The 19,764-nt window shown below is 45.0% G+C and overlaps 1 protein-coding gene across 9 annotated transcripts in view; it reads right to left on the reverse strand.

The window, feature by feature from the left end:
- EXOC7 (exocyst complex component 7) overlaps positions 1–19,764 on the reverse strand; it is a 339,430-nt gene that overhangs the window by 66,283 nt on the left and 253,383 nt on the right. For 5 of the 9 annotated variants that reach the window (XM_078654569.1, XM_078654567.1, XM_078654568.1 and 2 more), the window contains 3 exons: positions 4,779–4,817; positions 3,203–3,268; positions 1,141–1,261 (listed from right to left, as the gene is read on the reverse strand). In XM_078654569.1, coding sequence (XP_078510695.1) covers positions 1,141–1,261; positions 3,203–3,268; positions 4,779–4,817 — 226 coding nt within the window. The remainder of the gene's footprint in view (positions 1–1,140; positions 1,262–3,202; positions 3,269–4,778; positions 4,818–19,764) is intronic. The other 4 variants (XM_078654573.1, XM_078654571.1, XM_078654572.1 and 1 more) reach the window with 1 other exon arrangement.

Consider the following 19,764-nt stretch of genomic DNA (forward strand, 5'->3'; position numbering starts at 1 on the left):
AGATATTTGGCCAGTAAGGACTGGAATGACCTGCCCATCGACTGGAGGATGGAACCATCCGAAGCAAGGTTCAGACAGAGGCTGAAAACCTTTCTTTTCCCCAAAGCTAATTAGTGTAGTTTTCTTTCTGCAGTGCCTTGGGCTGTCCCTCTTTTAATCTGCTGTGTGAGGATTATTGGGACTCTCAGCGCGGGGACGCACTGTTCTTTGTGCAACCATGCGCTTAACAAATGTTATTAATAATAATAATAATAATAATAATAACGCACGTGTTCGGGCCACCTGCTCATCGTCAGTGTTAGTGCATGCATACATTTCGCAAGACTCGCTTTGTGCTCCTTTCACATGAAAACTGTCTACCTTGCAAGTTATTTGCTGTGCTATGAGGTTTAGTCTGCACACGATGTTCAAGGTAAAACAATAATGGCCCTTGTTATTCTGTTCTGATCAGTCCCTCACACTTAGACATACCATGATACACACAGCTGCACTTCTGGAAATTGCGCCATGGACAGTGTCTTAGTATTTTAAATGTCACTCTTAGGGGACAATTTTGAACTGCATGACATAATTTTGATTTGGATGAATTTGGATTACTGTTCTTGAATTGCTTTATGAACAATGTCCAGTAATGAAATATAAAATACATGGGCCGACAATGGATTGTTTAGTTATTAATTGTGGAAAGAAATATGCTAAGATTCTAAATCAATGTGTCAAATATGAGGTTTTGGACACATTTGTAAAGCTGCAAATCGTTATTTATTATGACATAAGATTACTACGCTAGCCTGGCTAAAATGGCTGCAATTGAAGTACAAATAAGCAATCTCGATTTTCTGAAAGTCCTTTACTTTTCTTTATGAATTTGTTTTAACAAATGAAACAATCTGTTATTTAAAGGTTTTGTTTTATGGGTTCACTAACACTGACGAAGGCAAGGCGGCCAGAACATGTGTTAGCCTTCTGATTCCTGGAATTGTAATAAACTTAAATTATTACATCGAGCCTGAGTGCGCAGCCTTTTTCTTTCTCGTGTCGAGACATTGTGGTGTAAAAAAAAAAAAAAAGATATATATATATATTTTGAGTCAACAGTGCAAGATTGCTTCACTAACACAAACATATTCATATACTTACTTCTCAAGAGACTTTAGGATATAATTGTAGTTGTTATGGAGGAAGATGGCACTCAGAGCCATATCTTCATATACCTTGGATTTACTCAGGAGGTTAAGCTGCAGGTTGCCAAGCACTTTACCTACAATACACAAAGTAAACTTTTATGAGCGAGGATTTGTGCTACTGTACAGGCGCTGGAATGCCACACACCACCTACAGCAGTCACTCTAAATATGCGATTTTCAAATAATCAGTGCCTGCCCCTTCCAGCTATTTCCACCCACTTCTAAAGCCTATGAGCCACCCGGTGTCTGTAGAACATGAGACCACAACAAAAGCAAATAGTTCACTCTCAGTAGAGTGAGGCTCAGTATGTTTCACAATACGTTGTGCCAAGTCATTAGACAGAGTAAGTGTGCCTACAAAAAGGGCTTGCTCTAAAAGAGAGCACAATACATTATGTTGTCTTAAAGAGCACTTGTTAAGCCCACGTTCTCCAAAAAGGGCTCTTGGCACTGGGGTAGAAAGAGGCTACTGCTGTCATAGATATTTATTCATAAGCTTGTCTGAACAGCCAAGTTTTCAGTTTTTTTATGAATCCCATATACTTCACAGATCTTATTTCAAGGGGGGAAATGTTCCAAGTGAGGGACAGGTGATTTTATAAAACAAGAAGTTGTGCACTCCAGCACCTACTAATTTATTACCATCTCCATAAACTGGCACGAAATGGGGTTGGTTTCAAGCAGCATTATGTTTCTTCTTTTCAGGTTTCCAGGTAGATAATACTGTGTCCAGAATGTGATTGTTAGTAGTCACAGCTAGAGATCCCTGAAAGTGGTGGTGTGTAATACTTGCCACGGGTTCGCCTCATTGTTTTCAAAATTTGCTTTGGGTTCCATCAAATGCTCCAAATACACTCACACTCACTGTTTTTCGTGCACATGTTTTCTCTCTCTCTCTCTTTCTCTAAACTGCTGGTGTGTAGGGGATCTGTTTTGAACTCATGGGGGACAGGTTTTATGCGTTAAGATTGCATCAGGTGCAGTTACACCATGGCCTCTGTGCCCTGGTGCAACTGCACTTGTTGCACTACGGATACAGACACCCCTCACTCACTCCAACTTCCTCTCACGATCTCCTCCTCATTCACTCTAAATTACACTGCTTTCCTCATTCCCTTGCATCCCCTTATTCATATTCACTCTCACTCACTGATTCTCATTCTTTCATTCTTATTGACACTCTCAAACACATTAAACTAGCACACACACTCACTCAATCTCCCTCTCAATCTCAATCACGCACAAGCAAACTTTTCCTCACATACGCACAGAGAAACCACACTTTTTTTTTTAACTTACCTTTCTTCCTTTTATGGCAACTCAGAGGCTCCATGGCAACAGCAGGGCAGGAATCAGGTGCTGGACATAGGAACCAGCAAGCCATGATTGCCAACTAGGAGCCAGACAGAACAGAAAGGCCAGGTTTCAGAGGAGGACCCACCTCAAGCCTTCTTCTAGCTTCTTGACAGTACTGGAAGCACAGTCCTATCAGAAGATGGGACAGTGCTGGGGGACCTACCCCTGCTGCTCTGTGCGGCTTCTCGTTGGGCTAAGGGATCCACTAATGTGCGCCTGAAAGACATATTTGAGCAGACATACTGTGCTGTCTGAGGCATGCACAGTATGTCTGCTAAATAAAATGGATTGTGCTGTGTGAGGTGATTGTAGTTGAACTACACCCCTCAGACAGGCTCAATCCAGGCATCTACATGCAGTGTGGGGTTTTCAAACAACGCTCTGTAGCAGGATCGTCGCACAGCCCCCTCCTCCCCTTCCTGTCACCAGGAACCTGGTGGAGAGGCTGAGAGGGTTGACATGCGCACTGCAGAGTTCATGTAACACAAATGTCTTGTCTGCATGAATACTGCTAAATGTAATTATTACAAGTGTAATCATTTGATCTAGCAGTGTCTCTTTGGGCTAATAGGTGGCAGAGCTACACCCTGGAGCCCCGGAAGAGGAGCCGCCCCTAAATGATAGGCAGCAAAGAAGAAATATAAATATATAGTACTTACACATGTAGTTGCTTAGAAGCCGTCGGTTGAATTCAGAGCTATAACTCGTGGCTGATGAGCTCGTCTCTAGAAGTAAAGACACTTTATAAAAATTACGCAGAAAACAGGGTGCCAAGACTACTGTTTCGCACACTTAGCCTTACATAGGGCTTCACTAGCAGACCTCAATCCTCCAGCCAGAAAGAATGTGTTGATATGGCTTTATAAGACCCTAGAATACACTAAGTGCCCCCCCCTACCCAATCTTGTCAGGCTTGTGAACTGTGACTAAAAGAGGAATATTTGACCATGTTTAACAGACATTCTGGGCTACAATTTCCAACAGAACACCCAATATCACAGGACTGAGATTTAACATATCAAAACATAACATAACGTGTATTTGTAAAGCGCACGTATCACCCAAGGGTCTCAAGGCGCTGAATAACAGATGTATATTGTTACCCAACTCAATGGTACTCATTTTATCGACCATAGATGGATGAAAGGCTGAGTGGACCCACCGGGATTAGAACCTGTGACCATGAGGTCGAACACAGGCCCCTACAGTGGATGCATTAGTCCACTGCGCCACCAAACCCGGCTGGTGGCGGAAAGTCTATCTCAAATCAAATTGGGGTGGAAACCACTTTTCTATGTCCTATGTTACTTGTGAATTTATCAGTTAGCAGTAGTGGGCATAGGCGAAATGGCTACTGATAGCATAGCACTATTATGCACGCATAATTATGCTGGAGAACCACAAACATGCCCCACGCTTTCTAGAACCTTACACCCCCCACCTTAATATATCCACTTCACTCACACACAGTGGTGACAGCCTCCTGGACATGCAGCACCCCCTTCTAGCTCCCTAGTAGGACTCACACATCGCTGTAAATGCACTATAATCCTAGCCCTTTACTATTTAATCGTCAAAAAGAATCACCAGGAGAACCTGCCTTTTTCTCTATAATTGTTCTCTCAGCAGACATTCTTCTAAAGAGGAGTCACTTGAGTGCTTTTCAAAGCGATTTGCAGAACTTTATAGCTCAGCTGAGCTAGTGGAATATGATCCGATGTGTTTTATACTTTACTACAAAGAGTAACCAGAAACATATAGGTGTACTCCTAGCAGTAAACATGTAAATGTGGCACATACCTTATTTGCTTCTAAGGTGGTTTGACATATAGAAAAATTGAGCAACGTGGATCTCGATTTAAAAGCCTTTCAATACTTCTCATTTAATGTCTGTCCTCATAGCCGGTGTTCTACTAGAGACTCCTCAGGGACCAATCGCATCCATTCTAACTGACTTCAAATAACACTGGTTTCTGAATAGATAGGTAGGAGATTGTCTTTAATATAGGAGCTACATCTGGAAGAACTATTTAGGACTCCCAAACTGTACTAATAAAATATATCACAGCTATAATTAAAACGGTTCCTACTCAAACACCCAAAGGTACTTTCTATGAGCCTCTCATGAGCCAACAAAGTAAGAAACAGTCCATACAGGTGCCCAGAGCATGCAAACGGCAGACACCCCACTGGGCCGCATCAGTTGGGTGAGACGCACTGGTTAATTATGCTTACCTCGAAAGTCTATAGGAATATTGTAAGTGTCGCCAAGAACTAAAGCATTCAATCAAAACAGAAAAAAAAGAGGCAAGGAGAGAGAAAAATAAGACGAGAGGGGAGATAAGAGAACACATTTTGGGTAAGGGGCAGATAGACAAAGGGAAACAATGGAGAAAAGAAGCGTTATGGGATAGAGGCAGGGGACAGGAATTGATAAGAGAGGAGCGAGAAGAGAGAAATTGGAAAAGAAAAAGGGGGAAGAGAGAACAGAAGTAGAAGAGAATGGAGAAAGGAAGCCAGTGAAGAGGTGGAAAGAAAAAGAGATAGGGCAAAGAAAGTATGGGTGGGAAACAATGGTAGTTAATAATGAAAGAAAATGAAAGAGAGAGCAGATGGTGGAAGTGTAAAGGAGAAAAGAGGGGATAGAAAAGTCAGAGGCGAGAGGAGAATGAGAAGAGGAAAAGCAAATAAAGATAAAGGCAGGGAGTGAAAGCAATAGAAGTTACGGATTAGAAGAGTGAGTATGAGAAAAAAATGAGAAGTTGGAGAACAACGAACAAAAAAGGAAAAAACATAAGGTAAGTAATGGAGAAAAGTGGAAGGCAGGGAGAAATAGGTTTAGTGCAAAAAAGAGAAACAAACAGGTTAGAATATCCAATCTCTCTGAAAAACGAAAGTAGGTTAATACAGGACAAGTGAAAAGTTGAGAGTAAACAAGCTAAGGTAACCACTCCAATTCCAGAGAGGGGACTTCAGCAATAAATATTGGGAAGAGGACAATATCATCATAAGACAGCAGCGTTTCTAGCAAAGTATTGGCCTGTCAGACAAGATCATGGACTCCCAGATTGACTAGCAATGTGGCAAATCACTTCTTGTATTTAGTTCATAGCGAATCAAATCGCCGGCATACACAGAAATGTAACTACTGTACAACTTAAGTGCATGAACTTCATTTACACCGGTCTGACATTTCCACAGTCTATCATGCACAGTATCACTCCGTATTAAAGGCAAACATTTTACACCAAGAAAGGTGAATGTATTGTGGAACAGAAATGATTTTAAAAAATCACAAAGGGAGCAAGTCAATTTATTTTTTCCCAATACTGTGATAAGTATGCCATGCTGGTACAAATTTGCAGGCTGTGTTAAATCTATCCCTGATGTACAGGGTTATTGAAGGTCATTTAATGCCAATGTCCTCTCTTTGATCTTTAAAGGGTTACTAGAGCAGTCGTAGATTAGCAAATGAAGAAGAGATGGAAAGAAGATGGAAGAAAAGACATAGGCGGAATGCAGAACACAATAACTGAGGTTAGAATTCATGTGTATGAATCAACAGTACCTGGAAGCCTCTGTATACATATCAGAGGGAATAGAAAACCAACAAGGGGTGAAGTAATGCCACAGGACTAGGTGATGTTGTTACTGGTCACAAAGAGGCAGAAGGATGGCACGTGTAGGATGAGGAGTGTCACTGAGTAGGAACATGAATTGATAGGGTGCCACAGTGTTTTATGGATAAAAGGCACTGGACAGCCACCTAAGCACTGGACACTGTTGTCTCCAGTAGAGTATCAGAAGGCCTCTAACCAAAACGTGCTCTTCACTTTCTAATTCTCGGTCAGTAAAAATATGGTTTTGTGATGACGCAACCTTTGCACTGAGGCATTTAAGAGCAGTTTATTTGGTTCAATTTAGTTACTGTTCTGTAACCATCTATCCTGTCTCCCCAAATATAGGGGAGACAAACATGTTACTTACCTTTGGTAACGCTGTATCTAGTAGAGACTATCTAGCCACAGATTCCTTACCTTAGAATATTCCCCAGGCATCAGTCTGAATTCAGAAAATCTTGAGTAGTACCTCTGCACGCCGGTAGGTGGCAGCAATCGGGTCCACTTCGGCTGCGCCAGAAGTGACATGCATGATGTGTATCTAGGCGCCACGCCAACGTGCTGACATAAGTTTCTTTTGTCATTTCTGTGCTGGTAGCACGGAGCCATTGCTAAACGTTGATGGACCTGGGTGTAAGGACCTAAGGGAACCTTTCTAGTCAGAAAAGCTGGTGGCAGAAGCGGAGAGGGTCAGTAAGCACTCTGCGGCTAGAGTCCCTACCAGATAAGGCTTTACCGAAGGCAAGTAACTTGTTCATCTGACAGAGACTTGTAACTACAGATTCCTTACCTAAGAATAGATACCCAAGCAATGCTTCCCCCGGAGGAGATTCTGCATCCTGGCTTAGACCAAAATGCCCTGGAGGACCAAACAGCCAAAGTGCACGTTGTCACAAATCTGACTGTACAGGCAGCAGCAGTTGGTAAACATGTGCAGAAATGCCCACATAGCAACCTGACATATATCCAGGACAGGGAATCCACCCACTAACTCAGTGGTCTCAGTCTTGGCTCTGCTGGAGTGAACTTGCAAGTCTTCAGGGTGCTGCTTTTTGGCAAGTCCATTGCATATCTTAATATAGAGTACAACCTATCTGGAGATGGTCTGTTTCTTCACTGCTTTCACTTTCTCCGCCCCAGCGAACTCAATGAAGAGATGATCATACATCTGGTGTTCTCTAGTGCGACTGATGCAGAACAACAACACACTTTTTTAGTGCAGGCAATGGAGTCTCTCCTCTTCTTTAGAAGGTTGAGGTAGCGTGAAGAAAGTCAGTAGCGTGATGCTTTGGCCGACGTGGAGAGGTGTTATAACTTTGTGAGAAAAGAGGCACGAGTGAGTAGACCTAGTTTGTCTGGGAAGGGTGTATGGATGGTGTACACAGAGCGCCTGTAGCTCGCTAAACCTCCTCGCTGATGTAGAAGACTGTTTTGATCGTCAGGAGACATAGAGGACAGCTATGCAAGGGCTCGAATGATAAACAGATCAAAAAGGTTAAGACCAAGTTCAGGTCCCATTGGAGCGTCATGAAAGGTTTAGGTGGGAACATATGTTAAAATCCTTTCAGGAAACACGTCAAAACAGGTGACTTGAACAAGGAGGGCTCATGGGGCAACTGTAAGACAGCCGAAAGGGCCAGAAGGTACCCGTTAACTGTGCCCAAAGGGAAGCCTTCGGGCCAAAGAAAGGTGTAGAAAGAAGATCAACATATTTTTCAGCACAAAAAGCCACACACTTGTACCAAAAGCAGCTGCATATGGTCTTTGTGAAGTTATATTGACAGCCAGACTTCCAACAACAGTCTTCCACAGGAATGCATGTAAGTGGAGCATGCACAGGTTTAGGTGGAAAACTCTGCCCTGTTGTTGCAATTGAGATCTGCCTGTGGGGGCAGCCTGATCGGAGGACCAATGCTTATGCCCAGGACTATGGGATATCATACTCTCTGTGCCCAATCCAGAGCCACACGAATGCCTTGGGCCAAATCATTCCTCATCTTGAGAATTCTGGGCAGGAGTGGAAAAGCAGGCATATTAACAGTCTTGAGCTCCACTCAAGATGAAATGCATATCCGAGCTAAAGAAGCCTTGGAAACTCCAATGCGCAGACGTGCTGAAGTGTGTCTTCTGCGTGGCGAATAGATCTAACCAAGATTCTCCTTGCACCACCTCTGATCTTGATGCCATTTGGGAGCTGACAGGCATTGATGGCAGAGTTTGCACGCTTTGACCATCCTGCCAGGTGCTGTACAACCAGGAAAATGTGTTGCACTAACAGGAAAATGTCTTGACGTTCCATCCATGTCCAGAAATGCGGGGCTTCTTGACAAAGGGCTCACAATTCCACCCAGCCCTGCTTGTTGCAGTACCACAAGGCAATGGTGTTGTCCATTGGCACCTGAACCAGCACCCCCTTGATGGAAGGAAGCATTTCAATGCCAAGTTAATCGCTCTTAAATCCAATAGGTTTATGTGGAGTTGGGACTCTGGTGGAGACCATAGTTCTCTGATCAGAATCTCTCCCAGGGAGCAGCACCAACTCAGTAAGGATGCATCTGTCACCACTGTGAGGTCTGGGTGTGAAAGGAAGCAGTCTGCTGCTGGTGATCTAATTATGGTTCTTCAGCCACCACTGCAGATGTTTTGCTGCTCCCTGCAATACCTGGACACCAGGTCACAGATATTCCCCTGATGCTGCACGCACTGTGGTCTCAGGTTCCAATGCAGAGCCCGCATATGCTGTTGGGCATGTTTACCAGTAGGATGCAGGAGGACATGAGACTCTGCAGTCTCTGAGCCCGTCTCATTGAATTGCATGATAGGGGTTGAAACATCAGAAACCTGAATACCCTAGACTCGCCACTTCTGAGGGTAGGATCTGAACTGCACTGGGTCTAGAATGGCTCTGATAAAAAGGGGTGTCTCGGAGGGAGTCAGGCATAAAAACATGGTGGCCGGGTGGAAAAGGATGCAGCTGGTAGCCCCTACCGCAGTTACAGATAGTGCAAAAAGCAGAGTGGGGCTGTTATGTGGTTGTGGGGAGTCCCAGGGAACGGGCGGTGGCCCTGCAGTACTTAAAGTGTGCGAGTGCCAAATCTGCTTTATTGCAAAATAGGCGAGAGCCAATTAAGAGCATGTCCATATGGGATGCCTGAACATCCCTGAGAAGCCAAGTGAACTCAGCAAAGCATACTGTGAACTTTGCTGCATCCCTGCAATCAGAAATAGCCTGGGACGGGATGGTTCAGGCCTCTTCTGAGACCGTGGGCTACACATGCACAACCGAGTTCCAAACAGCGTGGAAATTCCGTCCCACGAGGAACGTGGTGATCACGAACGACACTGCAAAGTCGATGGAAGAGAAAATTGCCTTTCCAAAGTTGTCCTGCCTCTTAGATTCCCCATCTGCTGGTGTAATAGGGATTGTGGCAGAGTTAACTTTGGAGGTGGAGGCCTGGACGACCAGGCTCTACAGGGTAGGGTGTTGAGCAAGGAAACCAGAGTCCCTCAGGAGCAGGTCGATGGAGGCAGGCAATGGTCCGGTGCACACGAGCATCTGTGCCAGGCCTGTCACAGTCCCAAAGCAGGATATTTGTGAGGGCTTCATCTAAGGGGAGAAGCTGCATAGGGGCTACCCCAGGTTAACACACCTCTGTTAAGACCTTAGCCTTGACTGCCACTAAAGGCAGTGTATGGTCCAGGACCTTAGAAGTTCTCCTCACTACCATGGCAAAGGATGTCCCTTCCTCCATAGCCACAGTAAGAGGAGAGACTAGGCCAGTGTCAAAAGTGTCCACATCATTGGCATCCACTAGTTCCTCATGCCAGTTATCCACGGCCAAGGGTTCTTCAAGGGGGTTGGGATAACCATAAGGGTCCTCAGATCCGCACCAATCTTATTCCCCATAGGGCCCATCAGTAAAAGGAGGCGCTGTTTCTCTCCCGGATGGTCTGGGTGGCGCAGGAGTCGGCGTCGGTCAATGCCGGTCAAGCTCCGTATCAGAGTTGGGTATCGCGGTGGGGTTGGTGGCACCGGGAACAATGAAAATGGAATGGACTCATGGGAAGGAGCCAGCTCATGAGTGCAGCCAATCTGGATCCAGGAATGGATCTAAAGGACTTGAATGGAATTAAGGGTGAACACACTGGTGGGAATCAAATTGGGGCACCATCTGAGCCTGTGGAGCCCAAAGGGCTTTTGATAGGGGTTGCCCGCCCAAAAATGAGGTGCATGGGCTCATTAAATTCTATAAATTGGTCGGGGATCGCTCTGGGAATCTCTGGGAAGCGCGGAGCAGAGTGTACCGAGGCTCTGCAACAGACGTGTGGGAGCAGGGCCTTGATTTGTGGTATTTCCACGTCTTGTCAGATAACTTGCAGCATGACTAAGAATGGCGGGAAAGACTCTGACAGTGGGCCCAGGACCTTCCTCTCGGCTGGAGGTGTGCAGAGTTGTTCACTGTCACCCCAGACTGTTGAGAGATAAATCTGAGGGTAGCCTGGGCCAGCCTTGGTGTTGTGGGCTGGTTCCAGGCACTACAAACCAGGTGGGGGTCTGTCACAGACATCTGCCAAGTGACAGGATCCACAAGGTTTAAACCCCACAGGTTTTATGGAGACATCCACAGCGCGGTTTAGCTCAAAAAGAATCTCAACAGAAAGTTGAAAAGGTAGTCTAGAAAAGAACTCTCTCCGGATTTACGCAGATGGCGTGGAAATAACTAATGTCAGTGCACTGTTGTGAGGTAGAGGCTAGATAAACATTGAGCACATCACTTCAGGCATGGACAAAGCCGATGATGCAGAGCCGATCAGCGCCACCCACTGGCACACATAGGTACTGCCCAAGATTTTCCTGATCCAATCTGACGCCTGGGGAAAAACTATAACATAAGGAATCTACAGCTAGGAGTCTTTATCAGAAACTGCATCGAATATGGTTTATCCCATGTACGGGGATACACAGAATTTAGGATAGGTACAATAGGCTCTATCATGTTTAGAAGCTGTGCAAAGGAGAAGGACCATGCAGCTACCTGGTTGTCTTTTCTACCCGTTTCTTGCCTCGAGGCTTGCTTTTTTTCCTCTTCTCGCTTTGTTCAACAGTTTGAGTCAGTGCCACTGATGTAAATAACTTTAACTATAGCATACAAAGAGTGATGGATGGAATAGTTGAATTAATCTCAGCCACTGGCAATTACTCAGGGTGCATCCCAATCTTTGTGTAGATATGTGCAAGGCGTGAGGTTCCGTGAATTCTGACCCTGGGTCATAATGGTCGTGGTTCTGTTACGAAGTTGGTAACAGCGAACCGTAAACAGTGAGCTCAGCAAGCATGAGTGTTTCCGTCATGTTACACTGATGGATTCACTATGTATTTGACGATTTCGTTCTGAAACCCTTGGGTTCCATTTTGTGCATGGCAGCCATTTTGTGGTTGCCCTCACATAGGCCCATGACTGTGGCTGAACAAGTTTCTTGGACACGTGCACCTTAGCTTGAGTTTGTGCTGACTCCTGTTTGACCTGAAATTAACTGACCCTGCTGCCTGAAGCTGACCTTGCCAAACCAGTTCTTGCCCTTTAGCTGATCGAGATAGAGATCAAAGAGCAGGACATTGCCGAGTTTATGATACACACACACCTTTCTATCTTGCGTCTCATCTGTTTCTGTTCCTTCTTTATGACCTATTTACGATGGGGATGTGCCCGTTTTTATTATGGGGCTGATCGACCTGTCTGATGAAAAATGTTACGTTTAACCAATGATTGATTATGGGCTGGACAAACTGAAAAATGGGCTTGTCATCATGCTCCTGCTTTTTGTCGTGGAAACATGTGAGTGGTCAAACTGTAAATAAGGAATGTTTGCCTGAAGCACAATTTTTTGTATAAAAAGGGATGGCTTGCTTTGTAAAGTTGAGCAGTCTCCTGAGAACTCATACCGTGTTGACTTCTAGGACTTCTGTTACTGGCTGCAGCCAATAAATTCGATCTTTGACGTCACCAAGAAGATTCCGTGTCTCTGTGTTCTAAGACAGGTGATACCCGAAGACTTTGGGCGTGCCCCTGGCGCCGCTGGGTCTTAAATAACCCGGTTCTTCAGTTGGCGCTTCCAACGTGGGGCGACTTCAGCGGTACCGGTCCAAGCCTGAAGATCGTGAGGAGCTTCGTGAGGAAATTCTGGAGGACGGCCACCACTTCATCGACCCCGGCATGTCGAATGTGGACTGAAGGTCTTTTCTGCGAGGTTTCCCGCTTTCCTGACGGCTACGAAGGACTGCTGCCCTGACCGTCTTCTGGTGGCGTGACTGATACCTCAGTTAAGTATAAGTGGGTCGCTCCCAGTCCTTAGTTTTGGTCCTTAGGTTCTTAGTTTGTTTGGTCCTTAGCTTTGATTTGTCCTTAGTTTTGATTTGAAAATTGCAATTTCCAAAGCCGTGGGTCTTGTACATTTACGAGTGTATCGGTAGAGATAATCCCTTGAAGTTTGAAGCTCGATTAGTGAGCGAAGATGCCTAATCGTAGCAAATTTGGTACTTGGTTTGGTTGTGGTTGCAACAGGGATTCCCGATTGGAGGATGCATGTCCGATACCTCCAGTTGGAACTCCGACTTATGAGCTCTACTCTAAACACGGCGTGGGCCCCATTATGTTTAATGAAGTATCGGTCCGATACACTAGGAAAGACAGTGTTTTAAAATGGCCACATCATGGTAGCTATGACACAGAGATTCTAGATAATTTGGATGTTAAATTATTTAGGAAGAAAGCCCGTCCGGCAATGTTTGACTCCTTTAGCCTTTGGCGTAAAGAAGCCAGACAACGAGAAATAAAACAAGCTAAAAGAGATAAGAGAGAAAAGGAGCTGTCGATAATGCAAGCTGCTAGGCAGTTTAAGGAAAATGAAGAAGATAAAGCAATTGAGGTGTCAGATAGACAACATAATATGACTATTGATAAATGTTACCCATCATTGCCACCTATTCTTGAGAATGCAATGAAGGACCCTGAGAAGAATCCTTTGATGTCACATTTGTTGAGATTGCCACCCCCTTATGCACAGAGTGCTACGGCACCTCCGCAACCTCCAGTTGCACAACCTCTTGTTGCTGCTCAACCACCGGCTCCTCCTCAGCTGGTTCTTCCTCCTACGGCGCAGCCTCCTCTGGGGCCGCCGACTTTGCTATCGGTTTTGTCTGGAACTACTTTGCCTTATTCTCCTGTACCTTCAACTTCTCTTGCTACTAACACTACGCTTCTATCACCTCAAAATACTTTGTCTCCTGTCCTTATGACAGCTTCTCCTTCTGCTCGACAACGAATGACTGATACTGTTACTGGTCTTTTGTCTCCTTTCTTTGGGTCATTGAGTATGACCCCTGTTTCTGCACGTAAACAAATGCGTAGTCAGCTACCTGGTCCCGAAGAATGGGCAGTGTTAGATCTCTTGGATCGCAGATGGGTTTCGAATGTTTCGAGGTATAACTTAGAGTCGGTTATGGGTGTTTTCCAGCAGTGGGAAGCACCCAAGCAAAGGTATGTTTTTGAAGTTATGTGTACTTTCCTTCGTGAGGAATGGGAAGATAATGATTTGGGTTCAGTCCCTGTAGAATTGCTAAATATCCAGTCTGAGTTTGCAAAAGGGACGATAGTGGGTCCCGGAATTGAGAATGCAGTTGCGATGGTACTTGCTTTTAGAAACGATTTCCCCTCCCAGCGACTGTTTGAGCCTGATTCCGCAGTTAGGAGGAAAGTAAGACAATATCCGATGAGAGAAGTTCCTCCAGTGTGGCGTGAAGAGGTAGCTGCTGGTGCGAATAATGTTCCCCCAGCTATACCAGCACATTTTCAGCGAGTATGGGTACATGTGCCATGGAAGAGAGCAGAGGTCTTGGCTCTTAAGCAGTCTTTACCTGACCCCCGTAAAAATCCGGCTGGTTATTACAAGGAGTTGTCTCAGACAGTTGACGCATGCATCATGAATTTAGCCGATATAGATATGCTGTTGGGTAACGTGGTACCTCAACCTCTGTGGGCAAAAATTCGTCATGAGGATCATGCAATTGAGTTAGGTGATACATGGGTGAATATCGCTGCTGCAGACGCTAGACAGGTTGGTGGTGCTAAACCTGAGGCTCTAGTGGCAGATCTACCTGGCAAAATTATAGATCTTATGAAAACGATGATGCCAGCGTTACGAGTAAATTGGGACAAGTTAGCAGCTTGTAAGCAGAAAAAGGACGAAAGTGTATCTGATTTCTTCACTAGATTTGAAGAAACATTTATAGATCATAGTGGTCAGGACATGAGTACGGAGGGTGGGCAAAGATTATTTGTGGACAAATTTGTTTTTAATTTGCTCCCTGAACTATGTAATAAGTTGAAAGATTCTGAAAGTTCTTGGGCTGTTTCTTCGCCGGCCCAGATATTGGGGACTGCACAGTACTACGAGAATAGGGACAAGGACGAGAAAGATCGAGTAGAGAAAAAGACTAAAGATTTAAAGACAAAGGTTCTTTTGCAGCAGGCGTATCCGCCTCGCTCGAATCAGCAAGAATCACAGCAACGTCCACAGTTTCAGCAACCCCCCCCATTTCAGAGGCCGCAACAGAACGTTGGGTATTTTCCTCCAAGACCACCCTTGGGTTTGAATCAGTGTGCGTATTGTAAGGAGGAAGGTCACTATAAAAATGAGTGCCCTGTGTTGCGACAATGTACGAGTGGTATGCCAGCCCCGAGAGGTCGTGGTGGTTTTCAGCAAGTGTCTTGGGGTAGAGGACGTGGTGCATTTCCTCAGAACGAACGTTCCTTTCCCCCACAAAATTCTATGAATTGCTTTGATCAGCAGAAGATTACATCTGGTCGATCGACTCAGTACTATGCTGATGACTATTATGTTGAGAGTGAGAATGCTGACTATAATGATTGCTAGGACAGCCATAGACAAAGAGAGGAAGTAGTGTCGGTTCCAGTAGATCAGAGTGGGCCTTATGTTGCAGTAGCCCCATCGGGTGTAGTAGAGCCTTTTCTTTTGGATACTGGTGCGACGAAAAGTTCTATCATGCACTCTAAACTCCCTGGCGCACCTTTGTCCTGCTTAACAAATGTTTCGGTAGGATTCTCTGGTGCCCCAGTTCGTAACCCAGTTTCTAGTCCTTTATCTCTTTCTATAGGACCTTTTGAATTGGAAGCACCCCTCATTTTAACGACAGGTTGTGGCGAGAATTTGTTGGGCTTGGATTTGTTGAAAAGGTTGAATGCAACATTGCATTGTTCTCCTTCGGGAGTACAACTTACATTGGGTAAGAAAGTGATCTCTCCGATGTATTTGTCTTAAGATCGGCTTCCACCGGAATTGTGTTCTCTCCCTGATACTCTTTGGGCTACTGGTCCTAATGATGTGGGTCTTTTGGAGATTCCACCTTACGTTGTGACGCTTAAAGCAAATGTTAAATTGCCACGCATTCCCCAATATCGGATTTCTAGCGATGGTGAAAGAGCGCTGTTAGTGATCATCTATGACCTGATTGAGAAAGATGTGATTGAAGAGACGAGAGGTAATGTGTGCAACAGTCCTGTTTTGCCTGTCTTGAAGCGTACTGATTCTTCTCAGCCACCTGTCTACAGGTTTGTGATCGATCTTAGAGAGGTTAACAAAATTGTCGTGCCACAGTTTCCAGTTGTTCCGGATATTACTGCTTTGTTGACGATGATTCCGGCTTCGGCTGCTTGGTTTTCAGTTATCGACTTGAAAAATGCTTTCTTCAGCATTCCAATTGCTGAGGAGAGTAGAGATATTTTTGGCTTCTCTTTAGGAGGCCGAAGCTTCCGGTTTAAGAGAGCTGCTCAAGGCTATTGCAAAAGTCCTTCTATTTATAGCCAGGCTTTGAAAACTCAGCTTGATGCTCTTGTGTTGCCTGCTGGTGCTGCTCTTATTCAATATGTGGATGATCTGTTAGTGGCCGCTGATGATGAGAAAACTTGTAAAGAAGCTACTCTTTCTTTGTTGCGACATCTGTCGGACTTGCATCATAAAGTGTCACCTTCTAAGTTGTAGTATTGTCGACAAGAAGTGACCTACTTAGGTCATCTCTTGTCAAAGGAGGGAAGAAGGTTGACCCCAGAACGAATTCAAGCGATTGTGAAAATGACTGTGCCAAATACGCAGAGAGAAGTACGTGCTTTCTTGGGTATCACGTCATATTGTAGACAGTGGATACCGAATTTTTCTCTGCTGGCCAAACCTCTGTTGGCTTTGACTTGTAAAGATACTCCGAATCCCCTCCCGTGGTCTGACGATTGTCAGAAACGTTTTTCGGAATTACGTGATGCATTGTGTTCGGCTCCTGTGTTGGGTACTCCAGACTATAGCAAGCCTTTTACATTGTATGTGCACGAGAGAGAGGGATGTGCGTTGTCAGTGTTGACACAATCTTTTGGGGACAAGCAGCGTCCATGTGCGTATTTCTCGTCGACTTTGGATCCAGTAGCTAGAGCGTTGCCGAGTTGTTTGAGAGCCACAGCGGCAGCAGCTGTTTCCATTCGACAGTCTGCTGGCTTGGTGATGGATAATACGCTGATTGTGATGGTTCCACATGCAGTGGATACCTTGTTAAACAGGACCAAGACACAGCCCTTAACTAGCGCTCGATTGTCAGGTTATGAGTTGACACTCTTAGCTAGTCATGTGCACATAAAGAGATGCAATACGTTGAATCCAGCTACGTCGTTGCCGATTTCAGTAGAGACAGATGTTTCTGAATAGCACGATTGTTTTCTTAGGACAGAAGAGGAAACGAAAGGAAGGATAGACCTTAGGGATACTGCTCTTGTGAAGTGTGATGGTATCTTGTGGGTGGATGGTTCGTGCTTCAAGCTTCCGAATGGTGATACGACTGCGGCATATGCTGTTACGACTTTGCATACGATTGTTGAAGCTGCACGTATCCCACATAATTCAGCTCAAGCAGCAGAGTTGATTGCACTTACGAGAGCGTGTGTGTTGTCGAAAGGGAAGAGAGTGACTGTATATACCGACAGCCAGTATGCGTTTGGTGTGGCTCATAGTTTTGGACGCTTGCGGAAGGAACGTGGGTTCCTTACTTCTCATGGAACTAAAATTCAGCATGGCCTGTTGGTGAATGAGCTTCTCGAGTCACTTACCTTGCAGTTGCAAGTTGCGATTGTGAAATGCAGTGCACATAAGAAGGTTACCGATGACGTTGGTCGCGGTAATGCGTTTGCGGATGAATGTATGTTTCAGGCCCTGCAAGATGGATTGGTGATGTTGGAATGTGTGAGGATACGATAGAAAGTGTGAAGTCTATTCAAGCTGAAGCTACAGAGAAAGAGTTGAGCGTATGGAGAGAGAGTACGGGTAAATTGGATGCAAATGGTTGTTGGGTTGAGTTGTCAGAGCATCAACGATGGTTGTTCCCGATGCGTACGTGCTGGCAGTGGTTACAATGGCGCATGGAATGGCTCATATCAGTTCGAAAGGGATTTGTAAGTTGTTGGCTCCAGTATGGCAAAATGCTGGAATTCCTAAGTGTGCAGAGAATGTGGTCAAAAATTGTATGGTTTGTCTGATGTACAATCCTGGCAAGGGAACTCCAACTCCAGCTGGTCATTTTGCGCCTCCAACGTATCCGTTCGAGGTTTTGCAGCTAGATTTCATCCACATGGAGAGGTGCAACAATTTGAAATATGTACTCGTGGTTGTTTGTGCCTTTTCAAGATGGGTAGAAGCATATCCCCTGAAAGATAATACTGCCTTGTCCACAGCTAAAGCCCTTGTTAAGGAGTTTTTCCCTAGGTATGGTTTGCCGAGAATGGTCTGGAGTGATAATGGGAGTGAATTTGTGGGTCAAGTGATGAAGAGAGTGTGTGAAGGGTTAGGAATTCGCCAATAATTCCATGCTGCAAATCACCCCCAATCAGCTGGTCTAGTTGAGTGCTATAATGGCACCCTTAAGTTGAAATTGTCCAAGATACAGGCGAGCTCTGGTCTTAAATGGCCTCATGCTTTGCCATTAGCACTTCTGTCAACAAGGATGACTGTACATTCTCGAGTGGGACTTAGTCCCTATGAAATAGTTTTTGGTCGCCCGGCAAACATATGGGGAGTACCGAGGCCGACAAAATTCAGCGAGATCGAACACCCTGTAATGCTTGATTACCTGTACAAATTGACGGCTAAATTGCGTGTTTTACACCAACAGGTTCATGACACATTGCCTCAGGCTTCTGAAGATCCAGGACATGCCATCAATCCCGGCACCTGGGTACTGATAAAGAATTTTCAGCGGACAAAGAACGATCAGCCCCGCTGGACCGGTCCCTACTTGGTGCTATTATCTACGTGATCTGCAGTACGAGTGCAAGGGAAGAAGAACTGGATCCACGGCGTACATTGTAAGAGGGTTCCTTTGCCTCTGCCGTACGACCGGTGGGTCCAGGAGGGTATTCCTGATTCGGAAACTGAGACTGTGCCTTGTTTTCTGCCTTTTAGCGATGCACGTTTAATTGGGACGAGTTCTGAGCGTGAAAGCGACAATCTTCTGCAAGAAGCTGTGCCACCGTCAGTTCGACTGGACATTACTGAGCCTGAACTTTTATTCCGTGACCAGACATTGCCCGATAAGGGCCGTTATAATTTACGACCAAGAGTCATGGGACAAATAAAATAAGACATTTTCCTTTTTACTATTTTTGAAATTCAGCTCTCCCATCTGAGAAACTGTTTTGACTGATTTTTGTTTTTCGAACCGCCATCTGGGTTCAGCTGTAGGGTCGTGGTGTAAAGTCTTTGGACTGCAAGCCGAAGACACAAGGTCGAAGGTTCTGGTTGGTCCTAGGGCGTTCCCTGGACTGACAGACGCATTCCCTAGCGCGGAACACCCAACCGCCGCGAGCTGCACGGTTAGAGGATGGAGTTTTTTAAGATGGAGAGACCTGTTGAAGAAATGAGTTTTAAGAGCAAAATGTGTCAAATTATGAGTAGAAAGTGTTTCCTAATATGTCTTTTTATGTTACTTAGCTTAATGATGTTCTTAATGGGATATATTATATTCTCTTTTCAAGTGACGTTTGCACCCACTACACAACCCATACCTTCTTCTACTGTTTCTTCGCATTCTTTTCATCCTCTGCCTGAACATGAATCCATTAGAAGATTAGAATTTGTTAATAACTCCTTTGTTAAGCTTCTGCACCAACACCAGCTAGTAGTAAACACGACTAACTGTTGGGTGTGTGGTGTTATGCCCCATACTACCGATAAAGGTATTCCTTACCTGGTCCTGACATTCAGCTATAATGATTCCGTGTGGGCATACAGAACGATGTTCATCTATGCTCGTGAAGTCTACCCCCTACGTTCTGTGAAAGACAATCCAAAGAATAGTGCTCTAGTTAAGGGAATAGTCGATATGATTAAAGGAGCTAGTTCCTATGAGACTATCCAGAGAGATGAGACACTAGCGTATATTGGATGGAACGTGACCGGATATGGAGCTAGTCTGAGTAAGAACCAGCAAGCTAAAAGATCCTCTCAGATTTGGATTGTACCCCATCAGGGTCATCTTTGTCTGCAAGGTA

The sequence above is a fragment of the Lissotriton helveticus genome, chromosome 7, assembly GCF_964261635.1.
Source record: "Lissotriton helveticus chromosome 7, aLisHel1.1, whole genome shotgun sequence".
In the NCBI taxonomy this organism is placed as follows: domain Eukaryota; kingdom Metazoa; phylum Chordata; class Amphibia; order Caudata; family Salamandridae; genus Lissotriton; species Lissotriton helveticus.